The 14,209-nt window shown below is 36.9% G+C and overlaps 1 protein-coding gene across 1 annotated transcript in view; it reads right to left on the bottom strand.

Moving 5' to 3' along the window:
• Window positions 1–247: 247 nt before the first annotated feature.
• The window catches only part of LOC123767388 (7SK snRNA methylphosphate capping enzyme), a 47,481-nt gene continuing 33,519 nt past the window's right edge, over window positions 248–14,209 (bottom strand). The window contains 5 exon segments of the mRNA XM_069313056.1: window positions 248–1,317; window positions 1,319–1,339; window positions 4,895–5,050; window positions 8,409–8,627; window positions 12,615–13,209. Of these exon segments, the coding sequence (XP_069169157.1) occupies window positions 1,033–1,317; window positions 1,319–1,339; window positions 4,895–5,050; window positions 8,409–8,627; window positions 12,615–13,209 (1,276 nt within the window). The 3' untranslated portion in view covers window positions 248–1,032.

Genomic DNA, 14,209 nt, shown 5'->3' with positions numbered 1-14,209 from the left:
AGACATACATTGTATGTCATTATCTAAATTACATAGTGCCAATTAAAACTATGGTATTCATTAATTAAAATTGTATTAGCATAGAGTTTTGTACAATTACTAAACACATCAGTCACATTTTTTTCAATCAAGTAAAATCTAGCCTGTATCCTTTTGTGTTTCCTTGTAAAGTCAATCAAATATGCAACCTACAAATTTGGCTAATTATGTTTCGCATCGTCAATTCTGATTTATTGATTTTCCAGTCTTTGCTTTTTATTGGGATCCTCTATTTCATCCTGTTCTTCAGTTATGCTAGCACAGTGACGTTTGAGTGGGGTCAATATGTCTGGTTCTAAAACATTCTTTTGTGGAGATGAGGATGCTGGAATCATTTTAACACTTGGCTCGATAGTAGTTGCACTGTTGCTTTTCGTTTCATCTTTTTTCGAGTTCTCCATTTGTGAAACTGCAGAGTCACAGCACGTCTTATTTGTCATTTCACAAAGCAAATTATTGCCTTCCTGTTTCAGTCTTGCTTTAGTCTTTGTATCTTCACATTTCACATAATCTTTTCCAATAATAGTGTCTGCAGGTAAAATAGTTCTGACTTTTTCAGATCTATTTGTAGCTGCACATTTTTCCTTGTCTACATCTTTACCTGAAGATGTCTCCGAGATTGTATTACAACTTGCACATGGCTCACATTTGTTGGTAGACTCAACAGGGAAGTTATCACTTTTGTCCTTAATGTTACTTAATGACGAATAAGGCATTTCACATATTCTATTAACATTTTGTGTATCACTGGAGGAATGTCTCTTACAACTAACTTCACTTACTAATTCTCTTATAACTCTAGTATCACAGAAATGCATATCCTCTACACTGCTGGAGTCCTCCTGTCCCTCTGACACCACTTCCTTACCTTTTTTCACTCCAAATGTTTGGTATTCAGGTACTTTTACAGTGGGTTCTGACCGAGTTGCACTGTGCATCACAGGTTTGTATGGGGCTTCTCTATCTCTAAATAAAATCACACCTTGGTCACATTTATCCAGTCTTTCCAGGTGCTTCAAACAATGTCTTCCCATTGTTTGCCAATATTTTTACTTCACTCATTATTACTGATATGCTTTTCTCCATATTTGTGTGTTCATTATTCTGATCAGTATTCTTTATGAAGTTATTTTCTGCATTAGAATCCACCATCACATTTTCATGCACTTCTTTGGGCTTTATATTTTCCACTTTAGATAGTACTTCTGGTATAATTTCATTTGATTTGTTGATCTTCTTGATGTTGGCATCCTTAGATCCACCTTCTCCAACAGGGCTCTGACTTAGTACTCCCTCCAGTCTGTAAAAATTCAAAATAATTAATTATTTGAAAACTAATAATCTGCCAAGGACCATCACATACATATAAAATTTTCACTTTATGCCAATATTTAATTTCCTAATAAAATGTTTATCAATGCAGTTGTCTAATTACATCCAATGCACACATGAAAGCTAATATGCATTACAATATGTACTCTTAATTCATTTTATCAGGGACAGGAAGCCTGATAATATATGAACATATACAGAGGAACTTCAGTACTCGAATGGCTTCCCAACTATTCAGCACTAACTGCTGTGTTCGTGCCTTGTAGTAAACCGTGTGCTCGAATATAAATATGCATAACATGTGACAGTTTTCCAATAGTAGTCGTTCAGTGCACAACCCACTAAACTTCAATGTAAACTTTTTCATGTTTTCTTGTATATTTTCTATATTCTTTGCATCAATAAGTCAACATGGTACCTCAAATTTAGAAATAAGAGCCAAATGAACAAATAATTTCAAGAGAACAATGACAGTTCTACGTATTAGATGTCGAGATAGAATGAAGAGAACTCATGGCAAAATATGAAAGTGGTGCCCCCATGTCTGTTCTTGTTAACAAATTTGGTATTCTCGTAAGAAAAGCATCACTGATGCATTTAAAAAGAATAATTGCAGTGCGATTATATATGATAGCATATTCCGTATTAACTATTTTCTGATTTAGGGCTTCTATCCCTCTTACTAGTGTTCTTGCATCAAGGTTCAGCTGGAAGAGGAGTTCACCAAAAGTCATGTTACAAACATGACTCCTCTCTGCACATGAACTGCACATCGAGTCAGCTATCGATCAGTCTGTGTGCATGGGAACAGAGCACCAACTTTCTTCCATGTCATGGGAAGGCTGAACAAAAATACTGTGGTCTCGCCTCTCTCCACCCACGAGGAGGCAACAAGCCACACGGCACCTCGGATGCATTTCCGATGGTTCCTTTTATATAAAAGGGGTGACATCGAGGAAAATAAGACTCGCGTCCCTACCAAAACAAAAAAGATGTGCAGAGAGGAGTTCACCAAAAGTCATGTTACAAACATGACTTTTGGTGAACTCCTCTTCTAGCTGAACCTTGATGCAAGAACACTAGTAAGAGGGATAGAAGCCCTAAATTAGAAAATAGTTAATACAGAATATGCTGTCATATATAATCACACTGCAATTATTCTTTTCAAACGCATTAGTGATGCTTTTCTTACGAGAATACCAAACTCGTTAACAAGAACAGACACGCAGGCACCATTTTCATATTTTTTAGGCGATGCTGTGGTCACCAGCTAAACAGCAGTGCTGTTAACTCATGCTGTGTGTGCCAGCCTTGGTTGCTCACACAGTACAGTACTGTAGCTCTCACACCCGACAACATTGGCCACGATTTTTTTTAAACATGGCGTCTGTTGACAAGAGCCCTGAGGAAGCCGATGTGAACCCCATTTAGTTGTGGGCCATTTGAATCGTAGTCGGTACCCTACGTTGTATATGTATGCTATGCGCACGGTGGGACATGTTACTCTGGTCGTATGTACAGTATACTGTATATGCCATGCTCAGTTTAAGGGTTAAATTCAGTTGCTCCTGTTAACTTTAACATACTTCATTTCCTCATCTCCCAGTTGAAAGCTCTGGCCTTATTTGTATCTTTGCTGATTATTCTTTAATTATTAACATGAATTTGGGCTTCCTCTGTAGGGTGGGGAATTTTGTGACTCATGAATGAGAGGACAGCTGGCTGGAGCCTGAGGTGACCTTGGCTGTGACCTGGTAACTGTCAGGTGCATCACAGTAAAGGCATTTACCTCTTGGTAATGATCACTCGTCTCATTACTTTCAGATATAAAATTTCCTTCACACAATTGCTCATTTTGTTAAGCCTATAGTTTCTAGATTTTCAGTATTGAGTTAATCTTTGGTCCCCAAATTCCCCTCACCTTATTGGGAGAGCCAGATTGTAGTCATGGCATCTGTTAGGAAGGTGCATCACAAGAGCCTGGTGCAACTCCCTGAGCCATAAGGCTCAGCAGGACCAGCACTAAACACTGGGAGCTACCAAGGGCCACACTAGAATAGGGGGGTTTTCATTATATTTAATGCTTGCTTTTTAGCTTCTTTAAATGCACACATTATAAAAACACATACAATGCATTTGTAATAATATATATAATGTACAATATCTAGAAAATAATAGTTATTTTTGTCTGCAGACCCCATACACTGTCATGTATTGACAAATACACTGACTCTAAAAACTGAACAGTATGGCTAGCAGGCAAGCTACCTAGTAAAAGTGACACAATCAGAGAACACCATATGAACAGCAATGCCCAAAGATTTTAAACTACTTTCATCATACAGTGCAGCCTCAATTCACCAAACCTTGTTTTGGAAAATCTCCAGTTGTAACTCTCACATTCCACGCCTGATTTACTCACCCACTTCACCACATGAGTGTTTGGAGATTCAGCAAAGCAGGGGATGTATGGATTTGTTTAGGAAGCAAGACCAAAGTTCACAGACCTGGGGGAAAGTTATGTCATATGATAGGATTGAAATTAAAACTTTCCTTAGCGAAACTAGCCCATAGTGTGTGGGAAATGATTAGGGTATGAATGGTAACTCTTACTATGGTTCCAATCACATTATTAATGATTTTCATAGATTGAGTAAAAAAAAAAATAGTTGAAGATTTGGGAAAGCCTTTGAGCATATTTAAAACAAAATTCTATGTTTCATTTTCCTTTTGAGTTGCCGCAGTTTTTGTTCGCTTAAATATGGGCCCTATATGACCTATGGAAATGAGATTTTGAGGCTGGGGAATAGGAAATATGCTAGATGTGGTTAGATCTCTTTACAGACAGATTCTCCTACTAGTTGTGTGAAATTAAAACTTCGCTCAGAGAAATTAACTCGTAGAACGTGGGAAATATTAGGGTATGAATGGTAACTTTTATTGTTCCAATCACATGTTCATTTTTTTAGACGAATGAAACAAAAAGAAACAGGGATAACAATGTACTTTTGTTTATATTATATTATATATATATATATATATATATATATATATATATATATATATATATATATATATATATATATAATATACATACATACATATATATATATATATATATATATATATGTATTATAAAAGCACACAAATGCCTCCTGAAGGTATCTATGGTTGCAACTAAAAACTCACTCCAACAAATAAGGGTTGGTCCCATATAGTTCACCGAATTGAGGTTGTACTGTATACATGAAATATGACAACAATAAAAGTGGACACTTTCAACATGCATTTGGACAAATGCCTGCAGGAAGTGCCAGATCATCTGGACTGTGATGAATATGTAGGTTTGCAGGCTGCTGCAAACAGGCTTAGAGCAAAGAACTCTCAAATCTGACTAGAGATAAACTACAGGTAAAGATAGCTAACTGGCTAGCTAGAGTAAAGTGTTCTGATGTACATAAAATTGTAATTTACACAGTTTTAACTACAGGGAGCCTTCAGCTACTTTGCATTACAACCTTACCTTGGTATAGATGATAATTGGCCTCTGGAAGCCACGAGATACATGGTGGGGCGTGGTTATTTTTTCACTTGTGCTAAACCCCACTTCGTGTAGTAAGAAGTCATTAAACTTATCAGGGAACAAGCGGATGTTTTTATAATTTTCAAATATTCGCTTCTGCAATAAAAAGACACTATAAATTAGCAGTAGGTAAATGTATTTTACTGTGCAGTTTTCAATATTTAAAATTCTTTAAGGTCATTAATTTCCACTCAAAGCGTGTTGAACTATATTTTTCAATGTTATATTAACTCCTGCATTTGTGTTCGATGATGCAGATTTTTAGATCCTTGCCAAACAGGCACGGATCTAAAAACCTGCATCACCGAACACAAGAGGTCTGTTAGACATGGCCAAGAAAGCTCAGCTTTATTTAAATATGTAAGCGAGACTGACCACAAAATTATGTGATAATTCTTGTACAATTTATCCCCAACACTGTGGCTTCAAAGTGAAAAAAATAAAATATACTTTTATAAACAATAATCCAAATTTTAATTATTTCCTCAGGTTACCAGATTTGGTGAGTGATTATGTAACAAGGAGATTATTATCCAGTGCTTACACCTAACTTGAGAGCATAGAAGTAGCTCCAGTCATTATTATCGCTCACTGCTGAAGAGGATCCCGGGGTTGGGATAAAAATACCTGTAGTGTCTACAATTTCTCATGTTTTTAAAATAGTGGGTTATTATTTTCATATATATAAACCTAACTAAGCCTAAATCTTATAATTTACACACACATATTTACAGGCACAAATGAATACTATGTGCATGGTAATCACTCATCTGCTGGTGTTAATGGTTCAATACTTCCTAATATGGCCACCCTACACATTCTAACACTAGATGTGATGTGCCAGACATGGTCCCCATCTGTTTACAAAGGACCTAGAAGGATAGTGAGGACCTTGGGATGTTTTTGTTCAAGATGGGGGTGAGGGATGTTACTGGAGGCCTGAGGAAGCAAATGTTAGCTCCTTGTGTGCATGAGAGTTTTATGTTTTATTATACTATAAGCCAAAAACAACCCTGGTTGTAGTGCACAGTGCAGGGGTTAATGTCATAAAAAAAGTATTTTTTTTTTTAGCTACATTTTCAGCTTTACTGCAAAGAAATCATACAACTTAAAAAATAAAATACTGTATGTATTTATCTTTTAAGTCTCTGTCGACTACACAAAAATCTAGTGTTGACTAATGAAACTCCACTTTTTGGAGGGATCTTTGAAGCTCCCTATGCCTATTAAGTCACACCAGGCCCTTGTGAGTCATAAAAGCTTTCTGTGCCTCTTTGAGGAAGCCAGGTTTTACCTTTGATCTGGTAGGCTTTTATCGACTCTCAAGAGGTTGGTGTAACTCAACAGATAAGCAGCTAGCAAAAGGGAGCCTCCAGAGATGCATGGCACAAATAGAATAGAACTGCTAGTAGCACGGAAAGAGAAGCTGAGAATCACAGACCAGGCCAAATCATATTTGAGCCAGCAACAGAACCAACCTTGAAATCTGCCAGTTCACCAGCAACCTGAACACAATGAGTGGGGAAAGTACTAGATCCCTTGCTTGCAGACTGGTTTGGGTACTCAAAACAGTCATTTGTCAAGACAGGCTGACATAACCACAACCTTCATAAAGCAGAACAAGGCCCTGTATAAAAAGCCCAAAAAGCCGAACAAGCCAAAAGGACCTGAAATGGCAAATGAGAATGCCCCAATGAAAACAAAGTCCAAAAACAAGAAAATCTGGAAAACCCAAGGGGCACCCTGCAAAGCCAAAGAAAAATTAACATTTTCTTTATATTTTGCATCCAAATTTATCATTCTAATTTTTTTAGAATGGGGGGAGGGGGATATTGATAACACATTAGGGTTTAAATCAACAACAAGAAGAAGACCTGGCTACATGATGAAAGCATTGGCTTTATAAAAACATGAAAATTCTCTTTTGCAAACAGAATGACATGTTATACATTAAGAGGATAGTGTGCCAATACAATAAGAAGCTTTAAAACTCCATATGACAAAGAATACAATATAAGGAAGACATGATACCAAAAAGTGAAGCTCTTGTCTTACAATTATACAAACATAATTACACACAAATTAACACTTTCGCGCTATCTGGACGCGCCGGCGCGTCCCGTTTCGTCTAACGCTAACGCATAGTGGACATAAAGTTGAGTCCTCTTTTAAAATATTTGTATAAAATTCAATTTTCATCCGATTTACTTTGGGTTTGTTTCAAACTGCGCGCTATGAGGCTCTCTTTCTCACCACTAGGCTGCATGGTACAATAATTTCATGAAAGGTGTGGATAACTTCGATCAAATGGTATTTTGTCCCAAACGGGTTGCAGGTGGGTGACTTTAGCCGTTTATACTGGTAATGCTTCCCCCATATCATGTATTATATGCATATGTCTGTTTAGGGAATTTTATTCCGATCAATATACAACCAAAAATAACTGTGTGCAACAAGTATAAACTTGACAAACATAACAAAAGTAAAAACATTTCGTGTGTGTTTGACGCTCACTGATATGTTCCAGCGTTGTTTTATATTTGGCGCTATTCTAACTTACGCTTTGTTGATATTTTTTACCTATGGGCACATAGAACATTCTATTGCGAACACATTGACACAAAAATGAATGACGTACATAGAAAATTAATGTCATGAGAGTGAAATAAGTATAAACTTTCATAGCGCCGTGCGTCGTCCCGTCACCGATACCGGGTAACAATTTCACCACTTCCCACACTCTTGCGGGCGGGCCGCATCATTATTCTACGCTTATATTCATATCACCGTGTTGGGAATTTCATTGCGAGTCCATTGATACCAAAATTAACGCTGTAGAATAAGTGTGGAGGTGATTACAATCCCAAGAGTAAAAACATTTTGTTGCTGATGGGCGCTCACGGCGAGTCATCTTCGTAGTTATTTATTTGGTGCTGGTATCCCTATACGTTTCGTGACTTTTTTTACTGATGTTCTTCTAGAGAATTTTATTGCGAACACGTTGGTACCAAAATGAAATACGTAGCATGAGAACTAAGGTCAGAAGAGTAAAAAGAGTATACACATTTTTGTTTTTACGCTTAAGCGATAAAAACGCCGCACGCACATTCGGTTGGCTGAGTGACCTTCGCGGAAAGCGCGAAAGTGTTAACTGCATACACACATACTTACACAAGACAGTGAACACCAAGAACTGAAGCTCGATACTGTGCACACATACACAAACAGGCGATGAGTTACAATAACGTGGCTGAAGTATGTTGACCAGACCACACACTAGAAATTGAAGGGACGACGACGTTTCGGTCCGTCCTGGACCATTCTCAAGTCGATTGTGTGAGTCACACAATCGACTTGAGAATGGTCCAGGACGGACCGAAACGTCGTCGTCCCTTCAATTTCTAGTGTGTGGTCTGGTCAACATACACAAACAGTAAAGTAAATGGTACATTACCGTTAGTTTCCTTCGCTTGTTGTATGATGGCCAGCCTTGGGGTTCAAGAATAAGTCTACCACCAGGCTTGAGATTGTGAAAAATGCGACGAAAGAATCTCTTGAGGCCAGAGTCTCCCCAGTTAAGATGAACCCATTTTGTAATGCTTAAGCACAGGATCATATCAAACTCTGGCCGCACCGTTTCCAACAATTCATCAGACTCCAAAACATAATTGGCCTGAAAGTCATCAAATGTTAATATTAAGTTTTGCCAATTTTGTAGCAATAAAACCCAACTAATAAAGTATATTTTAAAAATATTATTAACCTTAAATATATTTTTTTTTTAATTTCAAAATCACATGATGTGACCATGAATATAAAGTGTATCTATATATATACAGTTTAATACATTCTCTCTTTGGAATAAGTTACATTTTGGCATGGTTTTGGGAACAGGCACAAAAAATCATGAAAGTAAGATACTACACATGCAATGAAATACCTTAAATATAATTTGTGTAAATTACTATACTGAAGAATGAAATATACTGCCAGATACAACTTAGAGGAAAACTTAAAATCATAATTTAATGCCTCCTCTTCAGTACTTCTACAGCAGGTAAATCTTGAGGTTACCTAAAGTCTAAGTTTGCACAGTTGTAGGATCAACTTTAGCGAGAACTTGTTCATTCAAAATGTTCAATATAGTTTGGCTGGTGAGAATACACACATGATAGGGATGGGCCGCTGGGATGTAGGAAACTGATCTAAAGATCCTACGACATACTGGGATGTAGGAAACTGATCTAAACATCCTACAACATACTGGGATGTAGGAAACTGATCTAAACATCCTACGACATACTGGGATGTAGGAAACTGATCTAAACATCCTACGACATACTGGGATGTAGGAAACTGATCTAAACATCCTACGACATACTGGGATGTAGGAAACTGATCTAAACATCCTACGACATACTGGGATGTAGGAAACTGATCTAATCATCCTATGACATTGCATTCACATTCATGACAACCTAGCCAGGCATCATTATAGATACAAGTCACAAAACCTTTTACAGTATTTCTTTCAGAAACAATGTTTCATGGGATATTTGTTTACTGCACTTCACTAGTTGTTTCTGTAGAAAGCCTCTATTATTAATTCATCCCATGTTCCTGGTATGACAGCATGAAATGTCCGAGTCCTGGCCCTAGCTTCTTCATGTTACCTGTGTGACAATTTCTCATTTCCATTATTTCTCATTGACATGTGTAAATAACGTTCTTTCTTCATCAACTGATATGTGTGCTTGGCCTTTCTTTACTAATTGAATCCCATTTATTTTTTCCTATAGTTCTCACATATTTGTTCACTACTGTACTCAACACTGTGACAGTTTTACTGTCGTCCATATTAGCATCTTAATTGTTTTCTACTATTGCTGTGCTCTTTAATATCAAGTGGGGTGCAGCACTGTGTGTCTATGTACTTCTTATGCATTGTCACACACTTATCAAGTTCTCACTACTTACAGGTGCATCTGTCCAGGTATATTGTACCAGTCCATTTGCACCACTTTTCCACACCATGGTAACTCTAGCAAGAGTGAGAAGCAATGATGCCAAACGAAAATTTTCAAAAAGAGCAAAATTTGTTAAATAATAGAGCTAGCTAGCTCCTATTGCTATTTATACACACACACACACAGCCCAGTAGGCTCAGGAATCTGTACACAAGTCGATTGATGGTTGAGAGGCGGGACCAAAGAGCCAGAGCTCAATCCCCGCAAGCACAATTAGGTGAGTACACACACATACATATACACAGTATAAATTAATAAATAAAAAAGTTTAAGCTTAATCCAATTCTGAATACACGATGCCATTATCCACATGTCAGTATTGATAACTGCTCAGAGAATTCATTAGTAAATTCAGAGCTAGATGTGCATCTGGATTTAATGTAAAAAAAGTTATTATTTTTGAAAATCTGCTGAGAAGTACCCACACTTCTCTTGGGAAGTACATCTGTGTACTTCCAAGGGTCTTTTCATTTGTACACAGACACCATTTCTTGCACCAGGTGTAGCACATGAAATGATGTACTTCTACACACCTATACTTCAGTTGCTTTTTTAGTTTTTACTTCTGTTTCCAAAGCTATCACAAAATGAAACATACCAAAGTGAGAATGTATTCAGCAATATAAAATTTTTGTTTCCCAAAATATTTAATATACCATTTTTGTATATTCAAGGTCAAAGGTCACATCACGTCAACTTGAAATGAAAAATTCAATATGTAACGTAAACCTATTTTTAATGAAAATGTTTCCTCAGTTTCAAAACAAGCATATCATGAAGGATCTACCTCAATTAGAAGCACATTTTTTTTTATCTTATACATGTTGTATTTTTTATTCACTGGCAACCCTGATGTATGAATATCATGCATCACTGAAGGCTAAAATTTTGCATAAATATGTTACTTTATGTACTCTAAACACCCTACCAAATTTCATGTAAAGATGTGGGCAGTAATCAGAGGTAATGTATCAGATTGGAGAAGTGTTACTACAGTAGTAGAGTACCACAAGGTTCAGTTCTAGCACCAGTAATATTCACTGGGGTTATGTAATGATCCACTTGAGGGGGATACAGAAGTATATGAACATGTTTGCTGATGTTGCTAAGCTGCTAGGGAAGACAAGAGACTTGGAAGATTGTTATGCAATTCAAAAGAACCTAGACAAAATAAGTGCATGGAGGACCACTTTGTACATGGAATTTAATGTGAATAAATGCCTCATTAAGGAATATGGAAGTAGTTGATAACAGGCCACACACATCCTACAAATGAAGTGAAAAGACATTAAAGAACTCGGACAAAGAAAGAGGTCTAGGAGAGGTTCTGGATAGTAAGTCATCACCAAAGGATCACATAAAGGACATTGTACAAGGAGCCTATGCTACTCTTTCTAACTTCATAACAGATGGTGAAATGTTCAAGAAACTGTTCATGGCCTTTGCAAGACCAAAATTGGAATATGCACTTGTATGGGGTGCCCATATCTCAAGCTTCATATCAATATACAGTACTGAAAAGGCTGCAATGACATGCTTCTAAATGGCTTCCTCAACTGAAAAACCAGAGCCACAAGGAGAGACTAGTGGTGTTAAATTATGCTAAAGTTAGAAGACAGGAATATGCTTGGAAAGACAGCTGGATAATGAAAACTTAAACCAGTGCCTTGCAAAGTTGGGAACAATGGCACTAGAACTATGTGGAAGTCACACATCACTGAGGAGAAAGATGTAAACTGGAATGAGAACGAAAAGACGACGAAAAATTGCAGAACATCTCTAACAATCCACTGTCCAAAGAACGAGAAAGAAGATTATGTAGAGAAATAGAAACAATCATGCTAACATAACGAGAATCATAAAATCCCAGAGAGGCAGAGAGAGCAAAAGGTCGTAAGTGAAAACAGAAGAATCGAAAATACTTTTTCTATTCAAAATCTAGAAAAGTAACTACATCTTGCATTGGGCTTTTGCACAATGGTGATGGAACCTTCACAGGCTTCATTACCATTACGTGATACCCAAATGGAATAAAGTACAAGGAAATGAAAACTTCAAAGAAGTCCATATGACCAAGTACTCTATCTCCTTGTCAATAATGAGCAGAGGCTCCAAATCCGGGGTATCCAAGCTAGGCCAAGATTGCATGAAATGAAAAACAGAACACCCTGCACTATAATGCGACCATCGCCAGTTAATGAAGCCAAATCAAATTTCCGCTTAAACATAGCTTTAAGATTTGTATTCCTCTGATATTTAGCTTTAAAACATGAGCACAGTTACTGTGGTGCATAAAGGTTGGAGGTTACCAGGTAGGTAGCTCATGGCGCCACCAAGAGGATCTCCCAGAAAATAGGGCCTTCATAGAGACAAGTACAAAGTAATGTTGTGTTATATTTTAACAACTAAATGTTATGATGAATGTATCTATGTGTAAGCATGTTTAATATGATTTGCACTAAAAATAATAAACAAATTAAATCCAGAAGATTAATAACTCCAGAAGGGTACTGAAATAAGAGTACAGTACAGATTTTTTCCAAGGTCATATTATACATTCCTTTTATAAACATAATAAAATATTTAGAACAATTTCAATTATTTACCAAAACAAAACACATGCTTCCACTTACGTGAACAAACTTAACATTGTAGGGAAAAGTTCGAGTTCCATCAGCTCTAACAGGAGGTTTTAGCGTTCCATAAAGAAGTCGCAATGATTTAGGAAAGTTTGCTTCTTCTGTATCTCCTTTACACATATAGTGCTTAATGTTTTTCTCTGCAATACTGACAAGTTTTTTATCAATATCAATACCAACCACTCTCTTAGGATTATAGTCTCTGGCAATTGTCAGTGTAACATGACCTATGTTGCAACCAATGTCCAATACTTCCTTTCCCTCAAACCACTCCCGCTTCAGACTTTCAAGACGAACATCTGGTGTCTGATCAGGATTTCTATAGCCATAATATTTGTTGTAATTTCCATACTGAAATAGTTCATTCTTGGGATTAAACTTCTTTGGAGGCTGTAGGTTCTGTTGACTAAGGTGTGGCCTCTCAGCATAATGTCTGGAATAACTGGGGTGTCTTTTACGCTCTCCTCCTGGCTGAGGTATGACTGGGCTAACAATCTTGTTCTCACACTTACTACGCTGCTTTTTAAATACAGGACGCTGCATCCCACTTGTTGAAGGTTTAGTTCCAGTAGGAGTAACAGGACCTTCCCTACAAGAAAAAGCAGTAATTAAATTACGAAAATTTCATGTACTCTTATCAAAATCACTTCATGTATATACAATATTTAAAAATACAAAAATTAAATATAAACAAATACACATGTGATCAAAATTATGAAATCTGTATAGCCTTAATACATTACAGAAAATAGCATTACCAAAGAATGGCACAGTCATATTCATATAGCATGCTTGAGGAGTTCTTTGACACTATCCCTCAAACTGCTCCCGTTGTGGGAAATATTACCCCTATATATTATTATCTAAGAAATGTATTATATCTATATCATATCAGAATCACATCAGATTCATTATATCCTATATCTAGATCCTACACGACAATGCCACCTTGATCAAGTACGCCATTGGGCCCATATGTGCCTACGTGACTTTGTGCATGATTTCTCAAGGATCTAGAAGGCTCGAGAAAAACTTAAGTCATTAAAAAACAATTGGAACATCAATCAATTTCTGGTGAGGATTAAATCAAATTCTTAATAAGAATCAATGTTACTATCAAGTACTACTAATAATCTTCAAATCCTATACCTTATTATATTATAATCACATTTTATCTCAATCTGTCTAGACTATAAAAATATTTAATCAATATTACTTATAGGCCTCCCTGCCAGACTGAGGAAGGAAGGGCCTGCTCAAAGATCAAGCATCCTGAGCAGCGCCCGAAGCCAGAACATTTTGTTTCCATCGAGTGCAATCACGTGTGTAGTGCTTTGACGTTATACAAGCAATCAAGTCACAATCAACTTGAGAATGGTCCAGGACAAACCGTAACGTCGTCATCCCTTCACTTTCTAGTGTGTGGTTTGGTCTACATATTTCAGCCACGTTATTGTGACTCCTCGTCTGCATTATACAAGCAAGACTTTACGCACAAACTTATCTTATATCACCAGTCATAGCTCTAGATATTGGGGAAAGTTGTTCTCCTCATAAAACAATCACGGCATTTTTTCCACACCTGTCTT

The sequence above is a fragment of the Procambarus clarkii genome, chromosome 74, assembly GCF_040958095.1.
Source record: "Procambarus clarkii isolate CNS0578487 chromosome 74, FALCON_Pclarkii_2.0, whole genome shotgun sequence".
NCBI classification, from domain to species: domain Eukaryota; kingdom Metazoa; phylum Arthropoda; class Malacostraca; order Decapoda; family Cambaridae; genus Procambarus; species Procambarus clarkii.
This window is presented reverse-complemented; position numbering and strand designations above follow the sequence as displayed.